Source organism: Bombyx mori, chromosome 11 (genome assembly GCF_030269925.1).
Source record: "Bombyx mori chromosome 11, ASM3026992v2".
Classification (NCBI taxonomy): Eukaryota; Metazoa; Arthropoda; class Insecta; order Lepidoptera; family Bombycidae; genus Bombyx; species Bombyx mori.
The window spans coordinates 1,407,627-1,426,739 of record NC_085117.1 but is presented as its reverse complement, the minus strand read 5'-3'; the positions used below and the strand labels follow the sequence as shown (position 1 = coordinate 1,426,739).

The window sequence follows — 19,113 nt, the reverse complement described above, 5'->3', positions numbered from 1 at the left end:
TGGACCACTAGTACATAATAAAAAAAGATTAGATAAAGCAGCATTATATAGAATTATATTATTTAATTCGATAAAGTAATTTATGATTCCAAAAAAAAACAGATTTTTATACCTAATATTTATGTGCAGGAAAATCGTTCAAAATGCTAAACTATTCCAAACTACATATTTTGGAGTCGAAAAATTAATAATAACCTAATTTATTATTGTCAGACTGAAAATAAATTAATAGAATTCAAGTTATTCAAATGACATGTAAAGCTAAATATTTGAATAAAACTGGTTTCAATCTCCTGGTAGGACGTCTTGTGAGTCCGCACGGGTAGGTACCACCGCCCTGCCTATTTCTGCCGTAAAACAGTAAAGAGTTTCGGTTTGAAGGGCGGAGCAGCCGTTGTAACTATACTGAGACCTTAGAACTTATATCTCAAGGCGGGTGGCGCATTTACGTTGTAGATGTCTATGGGCTCCAGTAACCACTTAACACCAGGTGGGCTGTGAGCGCGTCCACCCATCTAAGCAATAAAAAAATAAAAATAAAAGTGAGACCTTAGAACTTATATCTCAAGGTGGGTGGCGCATTTGCGTTGTAGATGTCTATTGGCTCCAGTAACCACTTAACACCAGGTGGGCTGTGAGCTCGTGCATCCATCTAAATTCTAAATAAAAAAAGGCAATTAAAAAATGAAAATGAAACAAAATTGAGCCTTAAATAAGGTTTTATTTATTCAATGAAGTCTTTTTCTGTGTATGTCACTTCTGGGATCGGTAAGCGCTGTTTTTTCTTGACAAGTTTCTTATTAATCTAATTTCGCGACTAATGCGAATTACGCGCAATTATATCTAGACGACGTATTCTTGAACCGGACGTTAGTAAAAATTAAATAAATAAAATCATTTAATTATCACAAACAGTTCCTTTGATTAGATCGTAAACTTGTCCGCTGAAAATTATAAAAAAAATTATATTTAAATATATTTCACTGATTAGCACTAAAACATGTAAATGCTGCCATTTTTTATATTAGCCTAGAGGTTGTCGTGGCCTAAAGGATAAGACGTCTGGTGCATTCGTGTTGAGCGATGCACCGGTGTTCGAATCTCAGGCGGGTACCAATTTTTCTAATGAAATACGTACTCAACAATTGTTCAAGATTGACTTCCACGGTGAAGGAATAACATCGTGTAATAAAAATCAAACCCGCAAAATTATAATTTGCGTAATCACTGTTGGTAGGACCTCTGAGGAGTCCGCACGGGTAGGTACCACCACCCCGCCTATTTCTGCCGTGAAGTAGTAATGCGTTTCGGTTTGAAGGGTGGGGCAGCCGTTGTAACTATAGTTGAGACCTTAGAACTTATATCTCAAGGTGGGTGGCGCATTTACGTTGTAGATGTCTATGGGCTCCAGTAACCACTTAACATCAGGTGGGCTGTGAGCTCGTCCATTCATCTAAGCAATAAAAAAAAAATTGCGCTGTGATCTTGAATGGAGCAAAAATTAAGTTCGGTTCATTAGTTTCAGTACAAATGGTGGTAGGACCTCTTGTGAGTCCGCACGGGTAGGTACCACCGCCCTGCCTATTTCCTTCTCCTGACAAATTTGCTGCCGGCGTTCTAAAGTTATGCGCTATGTACATTATACAGATTCAGTTATATAACATACAAGCGGTCCGCTCCGGCTCCGCTCGGGTCTTTAACAAAAATTTCAACGATATTTGACGTTGTTTTATTTTTTTTAAATAAAAGAACACTTATTGCGGCATAACTATAATAGTTAGACATATGCTGTTGCGACACTTTTGTAAATAATAATGTGTTCTACAAAGTCGTTGTACATTATTTTATTCTATCATGAATCGTTTTCGCAGGGCACGCGATGTAAAGAATATTTTAGGTAATTTTTTTTACACCTTGGGTTACATTATTGGAGTTTTAGTAAGGATTCTTAATTTTTCCAAATAATATTATATTATATAGCCTATGTCACTCGGGAATAGTGTAGCTTCGAAATAGTGAAAGAATTTTTTAAATCGGCTTAGCAGTTTCGGAGCCTATTCAATACAAACAAACAAACATTTCCTCTGTTAGGACGTGCATAATTAGAAACAATTTAGTAGTTCAATAGTATTTTATAATTTTCAAATTAACATTATATTCTGACATATATCAGTTCGCACAGACAATCATAGATAAGTTTGCTCATCGAACTTTACCTTATTAACACCTCCTCTTAAAGTCGTGAGCTTTTAACTACAGACATCACAGATAATTATGATTATTCCATCATTCCTAAATTGTTCATGCATTCATAATGCTTCATCCCACACAAGCCCTTGGTCAAAATATCAGCAGGCATTTTGTCTGTACTCAAGTATTTCAAATCAATCACACCCTGTTCACACATATCTCGAACAAAATGGTGTCTAACATCAATATGCTTAGTGCGAGAATGATAGCTTCTACTCTGTGCAAGCTTCATAGCACCCTGGTTGTCATTAAATAATGTCACACAACCACATTTTACACCAACATTATTTACCACATTTCTGAGATACATAGCTTCCTTAGTTGCTTCAGAAAGCGCCAAGTACTCTGCTTCTGTGCTCGATAATGCAACGGTACGCTGTTTTCGTGCTTCCCAGGTAATTGGGGCACCTGCTAAAATAAATGCAAAACCGGAATATGACCTTCGATCAATCGTATTTGCACCCCAGTCTGCATCAACTACACCAAACAATGGTACACCTGTCCTCTCATACATTAAGCCGAAAGTTGATGTACCTTTCAAATACCTCAACACTCGCTTAGCTGCCTTCCAATGCTGTACATCATAATTAGTGTTAAATTGGCTTAAATAATTTACAGTATAAGCTATATCCGGTCTGGTAGATACAGCCAAATACATAAGGGCACCTATAAGGTTCTGGTAAGGGTACTGACTCATAACATCATTGTTTACACTGTTGGGTTTTTCTAGTTTAACGTTCACATCCATAGGTGTTGATATAGGTTTACAATCACTCATACCATAACGCTCTAATACTTTATCTATATACGCACCTTGCTTTAAATACACTCTATGCTCCTTATCACGTGAAAATTCGATACCCAAACAAGTACTGATTTTTCCCATATCCTTCATTTCAAAGGCATTAGATAACTTACGCTTAACATCATGCAACCACACCTCATCATTAGTAGCTAGGATAATGTCATCTACATAAATAGCAATTAACATCATTTTTTCATCCCTTTGCGCAACAAACACACAAGGTTCTTGTGGTAATGCTTCAAAACCAATATTCTTCAACCTTCCTACTAACTTTTTATGCCACTGTAATCCTGATTGACGCAAACCATACAAAGACTTCTTTAACAAACACACATTATTCTCACACTCATTCAATGCTTCGTTCCAGCGTTTAGCTGTATGAAGTATATTCTTATCTCTTATAATATTTCTTTTTGATCCAATATTTTGGTTTGCTAGTACACTTTCTAAGACATCTGATAGTTTATCTGGTATTTCCATGAATACATCTTCTTCGAGAGTACCATTCAAGTAAGCTGTTACTACATCCATTTGATGCATCTCTAATCCTAACTCAGCTGACACTGCAGCTATGAGTCTCACAGATGAAGACCTTACAACAGGAGAAGAGGTTTCGTAAATATCCTCCCCTGGCCTTTGAGAACATCCCTTTGCGACAAGCCGTACTTTCTTCCCTGTATTCTTTGTTTGAAATACAAATCTGCTACCAATCACTTTTCTATTTTTCGGTCGTGGGACTATTTCCCATGTAACATTCTTTAATTGTGCCAAATACTCGTCTTCTAAAGCCCTTCGCCATTCAGGTTCGTCATCAGTCTTTTCTATTTCTTTCCATGTTTTAGGTTCAATAATCGCAATTCCAGCTGTTGTTTCTTCATTATCTACTTCATACTCTGATTCAGTTTCACTCTCTGTACTGATAGTAGCTGGTTTATACTCTTTGCGCGGTCTTCCCACTAAGCCAGTACGAACTATCCTTGGTCTTCCTCTCCCTCTCATGGGGTTTGTTTTTCGATTTTCCTTCTTCTGATCATGTCCTATCAATTCAACGACTATCTTCGAATTATCAAAACTCTCTTCTTCATCATTTCGTATTTCTTTATACTCATGACAGAATGCTGTCTCGTTCATAAACTTCACATCGCGAGAAATGACGATCCTTCTAGTCTTAGGATCATGTATTCTGTAAGCTTTAGACTCAGTATCATAGCCCATAAATATTCCAAGCTCTGAACTTAATTCGAATTTTCCCTTCTGCGTTCCTTTGTTTTTATAATACGCTTTCGATCCAAACAAACGCATGTAGATTACGGTAGGTTTCTTTCTTTTCCACAGGGTAAATGGTATTTGACCATCAAGAGCTGCAGTTGGGCACCGGTTCCTTATGTAATTAGCAGTATTAATTGCTTCAGCCCAAAAAACAGGAGGGCTTCCCGCCTGACGCATCATACAACGGGCCATCTCCAGCAGTGTCCTGTTCTTTCTCTCCGAAATCCCGTTCTGCTGAGGCGTATAAGGTGCCGTCAACCTCCGTCTTATTCCTTCTTTCTTCAAGAAATCATCAAAGTCTTTGTTAATATATTCTCGACCGTTATCGGATTGTAGATTTTTGATCTTCTTTCCTGTCAATTTTTCCACGTAAGCCTTGTAATCTTTGAAAACTTGAAGTACGTCGCTTTTATTAGCAATAAAGTATACTTCACACCATCTTGATTTGTCGTCGATGAACGTGACAAAATACTTTTTACCGCCCATAGACTGTTGTCTCATTGGTCCGCACACATCTGTATGCACGATCTCCAATAGTTCACTGGTACGATCTTCGCTTCCTTTAGAAAAAGGCGTGCATGTCTGTTTTTCACTTATACATATTTCACACTCTGACAATTTTTCGTTGTCCTTCAATGATAGGCCATGAACAAGGCCATTTTTCGCCATTGCCTTCAAATCACGCTCGTTAAGGTGGCCGAGGCGCTCGTGCCACATATCTATAGGTTTTTTCACCATTTCAACATTATTGACATCATCTTGGCTCATTCGGACGTGGTATAAGTTACCAACTCGATCCGCTCGCATATGAACCTTATTATTGTCATCTATGACAATTGCATAATTTTTATTGAAGCGAACTTCAAACCCGTGATCTGTCATCTTCGCAACTGATAATAAATTAGTTCGTAGATCCGACACGTAGAACACTTTTTTAATATCAACATGGCGCTTTTCGCTGCCTGTGTCTACCATAATACTGACTTTTCCCGAACCGCTAATTTTTGTAGTTTTACCATTAGCCAAATTCAAATCTGTATCAACTCGAGTAAAATCTTTAATCAATTGTTTGTTGTTACACATATGTCCCGTACATCCACTGTCAATACACCATACAGGAGCTCTCTGCTCGGCTATCATCACCTCTTTGGTGGTACTTACTAACATATTTGTCTTGAGCTCATCATCACTATTACATTCTGCTTTATGTGAGCTTTGTTTAAGCTTACTCACGTTTTTAGTTCTGCACTCTCTCGCCATATGCCCAAGACGACCGCAACGATAGCACTCAATGTTTTTAGTTGTGTGCTGTTCGAAGTTCTTCTTCGGGTTGGCATTTGATTAAATATTGGTACGCTTGACGAACATAGCCCTCTGGTCTATTATCTTACTCTTCCGACCTTCATAATCCTCGATAATCTTCACTTTCAGTATATCAGTTGATGGTAAATCATCACGCGATTCCATTGCTGTTCGAAACATTGAGAACGAATCCGGTAAACTATAAAGTAATAAAATAGCAAGCAACTCATCTATCACTATTAATCCGATTTCTTTAAGCTTCTTAACACAGTCGAAAAAATCAGAAATATGTTTTCGTATGTCTCCATCTTCTGGCATACGCTTTAATACAAGTCTCTTTAGTAATGACGCTTTTCGCGCTGGCCCGCTTGACTCATACATAGATTTTAACTTGTCCCATATTGCTTTAGAGGAGTCTAAACCATCCAGTGCAATTAACTCGCTCGGGCTGACAGCTAACAATATGTCCGATTCGGCTTTTCCGTCCATTTTATTCCATTCAGAATATTTAGAATCTGAATGTATTGGTTTCGGTATTTTTCCTGATACGTATTCCCACAAATCATTCTTCTTCAGAATAGCTCGCATGTGAATCTTCCAGGTGTCATAGTTATCACCCGTAAGTCGATCAATCTTAATATTAGAAGTCATTTTGTAGTTTCTTCAACTTCAAAAAATCAGGAAATACTTGACACAACGGATTACGCCTATTAAAACAATTAATCGTTAAATCATTTCTATTTCACTTTCTGCAAACGTCCTGGGCCCATAACCTGTTAGGACGTGCATAATTAGAAACAATTTAGTAGTTCAATAGTATTTTATAATTTTCAAATTAACATTATATTCTGACATATATCAGTTCGCACAGACAATCATAGATAAGTTTGCTCATCGAACTTTACCTTATTAACATCCTCTTTATAATATAACTAGCGACCCGCCCTCGCTTCGCTTCGGAAACATTAAAACACATATGAAACCAAAAAAATAAAATAATTTTTTGGAGTTTACTCCTTTAGAATCGATTTACATATATAGGCCCGGGGTATGAAAATTATGGGGACCAAAATCGTACTAGCATGTCACACGAAATGCGTTATGCGCCTGATTGGCTCCTGATTGCGTGATGCGTGCGCGCGCCAATCAGGAGCCAACGCGCGGCCGCGTTATCGCAGGTGACGCCGGGCTGCTGCGCCGGCAGTCCGCCACAAAGCCTCGTACTGATCGCGCGTTTCTCTCATTATTGTATTTTCATATATTTGTTAGTCGTTTGTTTTGTGTCTCGTTAATTTGTTAATAATCTGTAGTGTATCGTGTTGTCGTAATATAGAACTATTTCTCGTATTGTTTCGTTTAATTTTTTATATCCAGTAAACTCCAGTCGTGCGTCGGAGCGGACACACACACTTTTTTTTTTAAAAAAAGTAGCCAATGTCATCACAGACAATGTCGGCTTCTAATGGAAAAAGAATTTTTCAAATCGGTCCAGTAGTTTCGGAGCCTATTCAATACAAACAAACAAACAAATATATCCTCTTTATAATATTATTATAGTATAGAAGTATAGATATTATTTAATAAAATTATGACACTATCGAATGCGGACCACGAGCCTCACCTGTGCATGAAGAAATTATATTCTTCTTTGTTCAACATTGAAAATACAAAAACTGGCATTTTATTGACCAACACGTAAAGCTCATTCTGCCTTATCGCTAAATCTGAAAATCGGGAACGTCCATCGATTGAATAACTCGCGAGCTGAGCGCCCGGCTATCCGCTCTGGTGTTGTCCATGGGCGCCAGGGATCAATTACAATGTGACGGGCAGTTTCTGGTTGGGCACGGAGTACACTTATCTTTATTGGCTCCGGACACCACTTAATAGAGGGTGGGCCGTGAGCTGGTACATCCGGTTTGAGTTCCGTACCGTGTCTAAAACGACCTCCCCCCCTGACCCCCTGCGGTGTTTCTTGAGTGCTACGCGTCCTCTTCGAAAGAGGCTGGAGGAAAATCTTTAGAAGTTCGGCTGTGTCCCTCACTATGTTAATGTCCATAGGCGATGAATACTACTTCCTTTAATTTTGGTGGTAGGACCCCCTGTGAGTCCGCGCGGGTAGGTACCACCACCCCGCCTATTTCTGCCGTGAAGCAGTAATGCGTTTCGGTTTGAAGGGCGGGGTAGCGGCTCGGATCTGCCCCTGGCACTGCTGATGTCCATGGGCGATGACAACCACTCACCATCAGGTGTGGGTATGCCGTCTGCCTACAAGGGCAATAATAAAAAAATCCGCCCGCCTATCTCTGTCGTGAAGAGCTTAGTTCCTTCCCATTCCTTCCCATTCGAAAACCGGCCTCTATAATTGAAGCTGTCAACGCAAAAGTGGCCTAACCCACCATTTTTCATATTCGTGCTTATGTATTACATTAATTAAAACATAAATTTTGATGCAAAACTGGCCTATACCTAGTTTCAACCATAGATAAGAGAGAGGAAGAAAGAGAGGGGGGGAGAGAGAGAGGAAGAAAAAGAGGGGGGAGAGAGAGATAGTGAGAGAACGAGGGAGAGAGAGAGAGGAAGAAAGGGAGAGGGAGAAGGAGAGAGAGAGGGGGAGAGAGGGGGAGAGAGGGGGAGAGAGAGAGTGGGAGAGAGAGGAGAGAGAGGGGTGAGAGAGAGGGGGGAAAGAGAGAGGGGGGAGAGAGAGAGGGGGAGAGAGAGGGGGAGAGAGAGTGGGGGAGAGAGAGAGGGGGAGAGAGAGAGGGGGAGAGAGAGAGGGGGAGAGATTTAGCGGGTACTGTTTTTGCCTGCGTAGCAGTGTAAAAGTACATTCACACCTCGTTATCTCCACACTAACTATGGTAAGCTTAAGCCACTTTTGCGCTGACGGCTTCAATGAAGGCTCGTCATATCTCAGCACTAGCCAATACATTATCAAGCTGCGTATACACGTATGTATCTACACAGCCTAAGGTCTCTCCGAGTTAAGGCGTGTACACACCGGTGATGTAAAGCAGCTTCTCTCGATCCTGAACGATCAGAGCGACATTCTCCTCGACGAGCGGTTTCTTCGTGTTCCAACAGACGATCCCATCCCGGGCGACATTCGCGTAGAACAATACACTACTCGCTGCGTGGTGGGAGTGTATCCCGCTCTGGGACAGCGGACCACGGCTCCCCAACACCTGGAAGAGGCGGCGGGGGGGAGGGGGGGTTTAATTAAATAAGACCTGATGGGATAATCGGACGGACACGCACATAAGACATCGTTTCTGTAACCTGTTAGCTCTGTGAATATTTCCCCTGTGTTACAGCGCTAAAACCAAACTTTCTGCAAACTAAGGTTAAATAATGTATTCACATTGGAACCACTGCGAATAATAATGTATTTCTAAGAGCCATTTCTGTAACCTATATTTGCTCTGAAAATATTTCCCCTGTGTTACAGCGCTAAAAAATGTCTGTCTGCAAATGAGGTTTAAGCAATTCATCCCCATAGGGGCCACTGTGAACATTAATGTATTTCTAGGAACCATTTCGGTAACCTATACTAGCTCTTGAAACATTTCCCCTGTGTTACGGCGCTAAGACAAGTTTTTCTGCAAACGAAGGATAAGTAATGTATCCATATTGGCACCACTGCGAATTATAAATGTATTAGCAATTGGCATTTCTGTAAGCAATTAACTATGTAACGGTATCCCCCCTTAAAATATCCATTCCCCTACTTTATACTCCTTGTCGAAGTCAGCTCCCCCATTCTTCAGGACGGCCGTGTCTATGGCGTACTCGTGAGTCGACACCATGGGATGGTAGTATGCCAATCTCTTGCCACCAACATCGGATAAAGCGATGCTGAACAAACCATCTTTCCAGCTAATGACGTTGCCTAAAAACAATAAGATCATGAGGAATTGGTCCTATACAAAGGGGGCTTTTTTTCTACCTATTCTAGTAACCACGAGGTGTAATTCTAGATTCACCGAGCTAGCTAGTGAGCTCACGGGGCTCAAACCGGGAGTGTTGCTAACACGAACCCTAGCAAGAGCCGTGCTTTGTAGAATCTACCACCGGATCGGAAACGCGACCCACTGAGAAGATCTGGTGAAAAACTCAGTGGGCTGTGTCTGTGGGTTCATTTACTCGTCGAGCCCTTACATAAAAATGTTTTTCTTTACACATAGATATTAAAATCCCGGCAAAAAGCAAACAAGCCCGTCCATTACACGAATCTTTGCCCGATGCGGGGATCTAACCCACGATATCTCGCGATCCTCAAATTTATACCAACGGCTTTTCAAAAGACTGCTTTGGCAGGTAGAGGAGAGATACTGGTACGAGATCGACTCTCGAAGCGGTGGATTGATCACCTTCAAATGTTTTTTTAAATATTCATTGGGGGACAAGCGGGGGGCCTGGCTTCTCCTCGGCCCCCTCGTCCCCCGGATTCTATTTATACTTGTTTTTCTTTTTTTATAAAATCATTATCTCATTTCTCGTGACTTCAAAGAAATCCCCATTTAAACCATAATATCTCAACGATGTGTTTTTTAACGTGCTTTTCTCATTAGTTCCTACTGTATCTATATATCTATGTGACGGAATCTTTGAATGTAATTTTCACTGACTTCAAGACATCCGATTGACTTGAGTATTTATCAAGGATCCTCATTAAGGATCAATAACGGTGTAATAGTTTCAGCTCTTTGACCAAATAGCCTGACTAGTATAGTTAGGATTTCAAAATAATTATCTTAATATTATCTTAGTTTCTTAATATTAATATTTTATTTTTCACTAGCTGACCCGGCAGACTTCGTAGTGCCTCAATCGATAAATAAAAGACCTAAACTTTTGTATAAAATAAACTTAAAACAAACAAAAGGAATCCGTCCGACGGGGGACACATCAAAGGAAAAACAAAATTGTTATTTTTATTTAATTCCGAGCATTTTCATATTTATCTACCTTTTAAACCTTTTCTGGACTTCCACGAATAATTCAAGATCAAAATTAGGCAAATCGGTCCAGCCGGTCTCGAATTTTAGCGAGACTAACGAACAGCAATTCATTTTTATATATATAGAAGATAGATTATGCCACATGAATTTCCTGTCGTAAGCTATCTTTTCATACATCTATACCATCTATACTTGTATGAAATAATATCAATGTTTCACATCTGCCCGCCTTCCCGCGATGGCTAATTTTTCTTAATTATATATAAGTAAAATTATATATCGAGGGGTGAAAAACTATTTGGTTTATTTAACACGCGACATTTATCTTTGTAATTAAAGGTCCGTTTTATTTTTTTTTTATTTTTTTTTTTTTTTTTATTGCTTAGATGGACGGACGAGCTCACAGCCCACCTGGTGTTAAGTGGTTACTGGAGCCCATAGACATCTACAACGTAAATGCGCCACCCACCTCGAGATATAAGTTCTAAGGTCTCAGTATAGTTACAACGGCTACCCCACCCTTCGAACCGAAACGCATTACTGCTTCACGGCGGAAATAGGCGGGGTGGTGGTACCTACCCGTGCGGACTCACAAGAGGTCCTACCACCAGTGATTACGCAAATTATAATTTTGCGGGTTTGGTTTTTATTACACGATGTTATTCCTTCACCGTGGAAGTCAATCGTGAACATTTGTTGAGTACGTATTTCATTAGAAAAATTGGTACCCGCCTGCGGGATTCGAACACCGGTGCATCGCTTCAACACGAATGCACCGGACGTGTTATCCTTTAGGCCACGACGACTTCAACGACGACGACGACGAATTTGGTATCGGCATTAACAGTTCGATGTTTTTAATTGAACTTCAATTAAATTACTCCATTCGAATAATTGAAGAAGTGTTTTTTTGTAACGATTTTTTCCAAATTTTAAACTTTAAATTGTTCTCCTGTGAATTTGCAAAAATGTCGCTTAAGCCCCTCGATATGTGCTTTTTGAAGTTTGAACTTACCCGCTACGGTGAAGTTCAAAGCTTTCTCGCCATGAACGAAGCTCGGGTGGTCGATCCTCCAGAAAGCTCGGGCTCCCAGAGAGAAGACAATCAGGCCATTAGTCGCCAAGTCCGTTATGTAGGCGTGCGCCTCGCCACAAGCAGTCGGCTCCACGTCGATCGTAAGCGACGTCAGACCTATATAATGTAAGGAAAATTGCTTGAGAATAGTATTGAGGGATTTATTATTATTTTATTATTATTATTACTGCGTAGACGTAGATATGTATCACGGCCTACCTGCCGTTAAGTGATTGCCGTAGCCCACGGACCTCACGAAGTTATTGCCACCATCCACTTTGAGACTTGAGGTCTATGTCTCAATTGTTTAGTGATACCGTCAATCTTAGTTTATTTAAAGTTATTAGATGTCCATCTCGTCAATGTCATAGTGTGTGAATCTCGTCAATTTCATAGTGTGTCAATATCGACAATTTAATAGTGTGTCAATGTCGACAATTTCATAGTGTGTCAATGTAGACACTTTCATAGTGTGTCAATGTCGTCAATTTCATAGTTTGTCAATGTCGTCAATTTCATAGTGTATCAATGTGGACAATTTCATAGTGTGTCAATGTCGACAATTTCATAATGTGTCTATGTCGTCAATGTCATAGTGGGTCAATCTCGTCAACGTCATAGTGTGTCAATCTGATCAAAGTTATAGTGTGTCAATCTCGTCAATTTCATAGTGTGTCAATCTCGTCAATTACAAAGTGTGTCAATGTCGTCAATTTCATAGTGTGTCAATGTCGACAATGTCATAGTGTATCAATGTCGACAATTTCATAGTGTGTCAATGTCGAGATATGTCAATATCAACGAACTCGTGATGTGTATCATCCGTTAAGGTGTATCAGAAAATGAAAATTACGTACCACCAGGAGTTCGCTCATTGACCAATACCTTCGGATCCAGTTCGTATCTGAAATCCAGCTTATGTGTCAGCCAATTGTAAGCCAGGATCGCCGGTGGCTTCACTTGTCTTCTCGCACCTGAAATGAAATGTTTGTTAGCGATAAATGAAAGAAGAAAAAAAACCTAAACCTCACCATCGGCATATTTAAGGTCTTATTTTGTTTAACATACTTTACGACTTTTACGACATTTTAATGATTATGCTATTTAGCTAGTTGAGTTCATCATCATCATCATCATCAGCCTTTATCTGCCCACTGCTGGACATAGGCCTTCCCCAATGCCTTCCACATAATGCGGTCCTCCGCCTTCCGCATCCAACAACTTCCCGCCGTGCGCACTAAGTCGTCAGTCCACCTGGTTGGAGGACGCCCCACGCTCCTTGTGGCCTCCATTCGAGGACTTTCCTCCCCCACCTGGCTAGTTGAGTTGCTTATCTATAGCTAATTTATGTATATTATCTATGTTCCTACTTGACCAGCCGAACAGAGCGGAGCTCTCTGTTTTTATCGCTGTACACTTGAACTATAAAAAATGGAATTCGTTGGAAAAGTGAGTCTTAATTACTATCACCATGAAGAGAATGGCGTCAGCAACGGTGACGTCATCATTTTAAAAACACCATGGAACCAGCTTCTCTCCGTCATATATAATACGCCTCTTTTTTGTTTTGTTTTTTATTGCTTAGATGTGTGTAGGAGCTCACAGCCCACCTGGTGTTAAGTGGTTTCTAGAGCCCATAGACATCTACAACGTAAATGCGCCACCCACCTACCTTGAGATGTAAGTTTTGAGGTCTCAAGTATAGTTACAACATACGTTTATTACGAAATGGTTGTTCGGCAAAGTCCGGTATCATCATCATCATCATCAGCCTATAGCAGTCCACTGCTGCACATAAGCCTCTCCAATTGTTCACCACTGAGCACCCCGCACAGATCATCACTCCACCGAGCCTGAGGGCGTCCTGCACTGCGTTTTCCATTTCGCGGTCTCCACTCAAGAACGCGTTTGCCCCAACGGTTATCGGTTTTCCGGCTAATATGACTAGCCCATTGCCACTTCAGCTTACTAATTCGCTGCGCTATGTCTATAACTTTGGTTCTCTGTCGGATTACTTCAGTCTAGTATACATACCGGGAACCTCTAGCAGTCCGGTATCCACCATCCACAGTCTGGCACACGAGTCGATCGCAGTCCGGTATACCGATGTCAGAGACGAGACCGCCTCTGGATTTGGATAAGGCTTCAGAAGTGGATCCAGTTTTTTACTGTGTCTCCTGTCTATGTAGTTTAACGTCGATGGAATCCCTGAAAATCGATTGGTATTGTCAGGTTAAGTGGTGGTCTTTCGAGGGGGAAGTGTCTTTAAGAGGATAGACAGTGTGGACGTCCAGCTTAGGAGGTGCGAAGGTCCGCTGATGCTGTATAAGCTAAAGTTCATTGATTTCGAGCGGGTTTCAAAAAGACGAATCTGAAATATCGGTTCTTTCTTTATTTTTTTGAAAACCGATTATATTTGAGCAGCCGTACAAAGCTAGTAATTCAATATAATTTTTATGTTCATATACACTCTTCAATGGTTTATATACATCGATATCCCATGTTGGGATGGTACCTCTACCCGCGCGGACTCACAAGAGATCCTACCACCAGTAGAGTGTGGGAGGATTTCCTAAAAATTCCACCTGTCCAACAAAGTCCCGTGGATTGTAATGTGCAATGTCTTTTTCGTAAGAACGGAAAGAAAATTATCTTTGTTTATTTTCTAATTCTTAAATATCTTTTACTAAAAAAAACCCGGTTATATTCCATAAACGTATCCGAAAAACTGATAAAGTAAAAGAAACATCAATAGAATAAATAGAAGGTCCCTCCCTATGCTATGTTCGGAGGGACGTATTACTGGAGATATCACCCTGGTAGGGTCCAAGTCTGACAGGCGACCGGTCGCGCAACTCGTGCCGAGTTTCTGTGCAACATGAGAGGAGATGCTGCACCTACCCCACATAACATGAGATAAGACCGAGAAGATCTCTCACTGAGCGGGTGTCATGGATCGGGAGACACCGCCCTGCCTATTTCTGCCTTGAAGCAGTAATGCGTTTCGGTTTCGAAGGGTGGGGCAGCCGTTGTAACTATACTGAGACCTTAGAACTCATATCTCAAGGTGGGTCCGGTAACGACTTCACATCAGGTGGGCTGTGAGCTCATCCACGCAATAAAAAAAAAACAGAGGGGAATATGACCTAATTATAAAACTCTATCTATAAGCTCCAGTCGTGTCCTGGACCCAGGGTGACATGACCCAGGGTATTTTGAGTTAAACGATCGCATATCAAGCCCACACCACGATAAACCACCTATTTATTTTATCCGTCAGTAGCGCTACTTTCAAATTTCCCCTTATTGCTATCCCCAAATGGCTGGACTGGTGAAATTTTCAGGGAATCCTCCCACAGTTAACCCAGCGGGGAAGCTTTTCAGTCAAATACCACTAGTAAATAAAAAAATTCGTTTACGTACCAAATCTCCTCCTTGGGACCGTCAAAAATAGCAGATCTCCGACAAACTTGATTCCTGTCGGCACATTATTGTACTGTATAAAGAATTTCTCGCTGTCTCCTAGCTCTTGGACGAAATGTATCGCTCCGGGCGAGCGTATGCGGTCTGCATCTTTTATATCTGAAACATATTTTTTTTCCTACCTAAGCTGATAGTCTTGAGAGGCTATATCAGCGTTGCCTTAACTAGTAGGTGAGCTCACGGGGTTCAAACCTGATGACGTTGCTAACACGATCCCTAGCAAGAGCCGTGCTTCGCAGAATCTACCACCGGATCGCAAACGCGACCCACTGAGAAGATCCGGCGAGAAACTCAGTGGGCTGTGTCTGTGGGTTAATTTACTCGTCGAGCCCTGCGTCGCAAGCGACGAGTTCGACGAGAACGATGACCGGTCTACATTTGTGAAGATCGGACGCGGGCAAACGAGCGTACGGCAGCCTGCGGGTAAGTGGCCTCCGCTGCTCTTGGACATCAGCAACGCTATGTCGTTGTAAGTATGAGGTCTTCTGCGTGGTTCAGGTGATAATGGTCTTAGGTCCGTTACCGGAATGACTATGTCCAATTTTACACACGGCTGTTTATTGTAAAAATTCTTTTATAAGCAACCAGAGGAAGAGGAAGGAACGATAGAGGAAAAGGTAGACCTAAGAAGAAATGGATGGATTGCGTGAAAGATGATATGTGTAAGAGGGGAGTGAGCGAAGAAATGGTATATGATAAAGGAGTGTGGAAGGAGAAAACATGTTGCGCCGACTGTAGGTGACTGGGAGAAGGACAGTAGAATGACGATGATTATGATGACTTTTATAAACGATCAGAAGGAGAATAGCAACAAACACAAGCACAGGTAGATAGTTCAAAGCAAATGGTAAGAAAAAGAGAGTCCAGGCACAGAATAAGATATAGACTTTATTCATTAAACATTAAATAAAAATAACTTAATCGATCGAGACATGCGTATTTGCGTCTTGTGTGTATGTCACCACACAAGAGAGCGCCCTGAAACTGTGATACTTTAACACGTTGACTGCAGGATCAGTTTTGAGGGAGTTCCAGCCAGTGGGCATGAGGTATCTTACTGGTGGTAGGACCTCTTGTGAGTCCGTACGGGTAGGTACCACCACCACCCTGCCTATTTCTGCCGTGAAGCAGTAATGCGTTTCGATTTGAAGGGTGGGATAGTCGTTGTAACTATACTGAGACCTTAGAACTTATATCTCAAGGTGGGTGGCGCATTTACATTGTAGATATCTACGGGTTCCAGTAACCACTTAACACCAGGTGGGCTGTGAGCTCGTCCACCCATCTAAGCAATCTATATATATATATATAAAAATGAATAGCTGTTCGTTAGTCTCGCTAAAACTCGAGAACGGCTGGACCGATTTGATTAATTTTGGTCTTGAATTATTTGTGGAAGTCCAGAGAAGGTTTAAAAGGTAAATAAATATGAAAATGCTCGGAATGAAATAAAAATAACAATTTTGTTTTCCCTTTGATGTGTCCCCTGTTGGACGGATATCTTTTTTTTGTTTTAAGGTTAGTTTATACAGAAGCTTAGGTCTTTTAATTATCGATTGAGGCACTACGAAGTCTGCCGGGTCAGCTAGTAAAAAATATAAAAAAGTATTTTCAAGGCAAGATTGCATTTCTTCACAGTGCGTATGAGAGCTGGTAGGCCTCACAAAGAATTGTTGTTGAATATGCACATACTGATAGAAATGTGGATATAGTCGCCTCTCGCAACGAGCGAAAGGACGCGATTTTGACTGCAGCACTAGTAGACAGTCGCGCGTGGGGCTTTTTAAGCAGCATAACGCAGTCAACGTGTTAAGAAAAATATATTTTTTTGTATGAAAATTAGCGACATCTTGTAGCGGATGCCCCTAAACTTATATGTTGTTAAAGTTAAGAGATCTAACTATTGTTTATCTAAACAAGTCTTTATTTGTTATAGATAAATTGATAAACTTTTATCAATTTGTGGTTTCTGAAAATTTACTAAATCCTTTATTAAATGTTGCTGCCATCTACAGGAGCAATGAGAAACTAATCGAAGCGAAGCCATCTAGTGGCCGACGTCCGTAAACATTTTTATTGAGTGCTTGAGTTGCTTATCTATAACTAATTTATGTGCATTATTATCTATTACACAAGGAATGTTCTAGATTACGTAGGACTTGTGTTATGGTGGTAGGACGTCTTGTATGCCCGCGCGGGTAGGTACCATCACCCTGAGTCTTTCTGGCGCGAAGCAGTAGTAACGCGTCCCAGTTTGATGGGTGGGGCAGGTTTTATTGTGATTATTGTTTTTTTCCCTACCATTCTAGTGACCTCGGGAGGTTATACTAAATTCACAGAGCTAGTAGATGAGCTCACGGGGCTCTAACCTAGTGACGATGCTAACACGAACCCTAGCAAGAGCAGTGCTTCGCTGAATTTAGCAACGGATCGGAAACGCGATCCACTGAGAAGATCCGACTAGAAAGCCAGTGGGCTGTGTTTATGGGTTAGTTTGCACGTCGAACTCTTCGTCGGAGTCGACGAGGTGACCGGTGCTTGAAGAGCTTAAATCACTGAGCGTAGATCCTGGGGATCCGACAAGACATGATTTGGGCGACGGCGGCTTTGCTTTGACTGGCGTGCAGGTCACCGGTGTCCTACGCGACGCCCTGGAGTAATTATGTCGATTTCTGTTACTAAGGATTAATGAACCTTGCCTTTTTTTGTTGGTTAATGTATGTTTTAGTTTGTTAGGTTAAAAATATATTCATTTTACTGGTAGGACATCTTGTGAGTCCGCGCGGGTAGGTACCACCACCCTGCCTATTTCTGGCGTGAAGCGGTAACCTTAGAACTTACATCTCAAGATGGGTGGCGCATTTACGTTGTAGATGTCTATGGGCTCCAGTAACCACTTAACACCAGGCGGGCTGTGAGGTCGTCCACCCATTTAGGCAAAAAAAGTTCTCAGTATTCGTTCGGATTCGCCTCTCCCAGAGTATACTAGATATTCCGGCGCCTTAGTAAGAGGATCTAAGAGGAATCGACATAATTACTTGAGTGAGCCGCGTAGGACACCGGTGACCTACACTGCAGTCAAAGGGTTATCAATTTAAGTTAGAAGCTACTTTTTGTGACATAAGTTTCATTAAAGTCTGTCTAATCAGTTTAGAGCAGGGATTCCCAAAGTTATTTTGTTTACTGCCCCCTTTGAGAATAAATTCTCTTATAGCGCCCCCATTTTTTCACCTACCTAAAAAACACTATGGCGAGAGCTCAGTCGGTGTCTAAGAGTCCCCCTAGATGAAATTACAAATCGCCTCCCAAGCTTCTACACAACGCTCCCATATTTTTTCTGGGTCTCTTACCGCCCCCCCTTAAGCCTGCAGCGTCCACAAGGGGGCGTTATCGCCCACTTTGGGAAAGACTGGTTTAGAGGCATTAGGGAAGAGCATGAAATATCAGTTTGTCTTGGCAAACTTTAGGTGTTAATAAAATTGGTTGGTTACATTACGTTAATTATTCAAAATTACGACATATTTTCTGTTCGCAAATAATTGAACAAGACGAAATAAGTTGACAAAACTCTGTGTTAATATTGGTTATTTTAATTTGTGTTATTTTTTCCGTTAAAAATAAAATTAAAAGAAAAAAAAACCTTCAACTATTAGTTACGTTTGTGAGTATAAAATTATATGCAAAGAATCAAATCCGCTTCGAGATTAGAGCAAACAGATTAACAGACTGAATAAATTAACATACAAAACTTACATTTTGTTCCATTAAAATCGTATCCTAATTGCTTCCAAGCGTACAATTGTTTCATTTTGCCATTCCCAATGTAAACATTACAATTAACACAGTTCGATAAAACAAAAATTAACAATACGTAGTTAATTTTAAACATTTTAAATGTTTAGAATCTTATTTTGCTTGTGCGAAACCTGTTGTCGAGGTAAAGTTTCGGGTAGATTAAACTTGTTTTC

At 40.8% G+C, this 19,113-nt stretch overlaps 1 protein-coding gene across 2 annotated transcripts; it reads right to left on the bottom strand.

Moving 5' to 3' along the window:
• Positions 1–701: 701 nt before the first annotated feature.
• Y-fb (yellow-fb) lies at positions 702–19,113 on the bottom strand. 2 transcript variants are annotated; one of them, NM_001043963.1, is given in 9 exon segments: positions 707–944; positions 7,248–7,350; positions 8,628–8,811; positions 9,355–9,515; positions 11,603–11,779; positions 12,520–12,636; positions 13,697–13,870; positions 15,086–15,244; positions 18,899–19,105. In NM_001043963.1, coding segments are annotated over 9 exon segments (1,257 nt in total). In that variant the 5' UTR covers positions 19,035–19,105; the 3' UTR covers positions 707–898.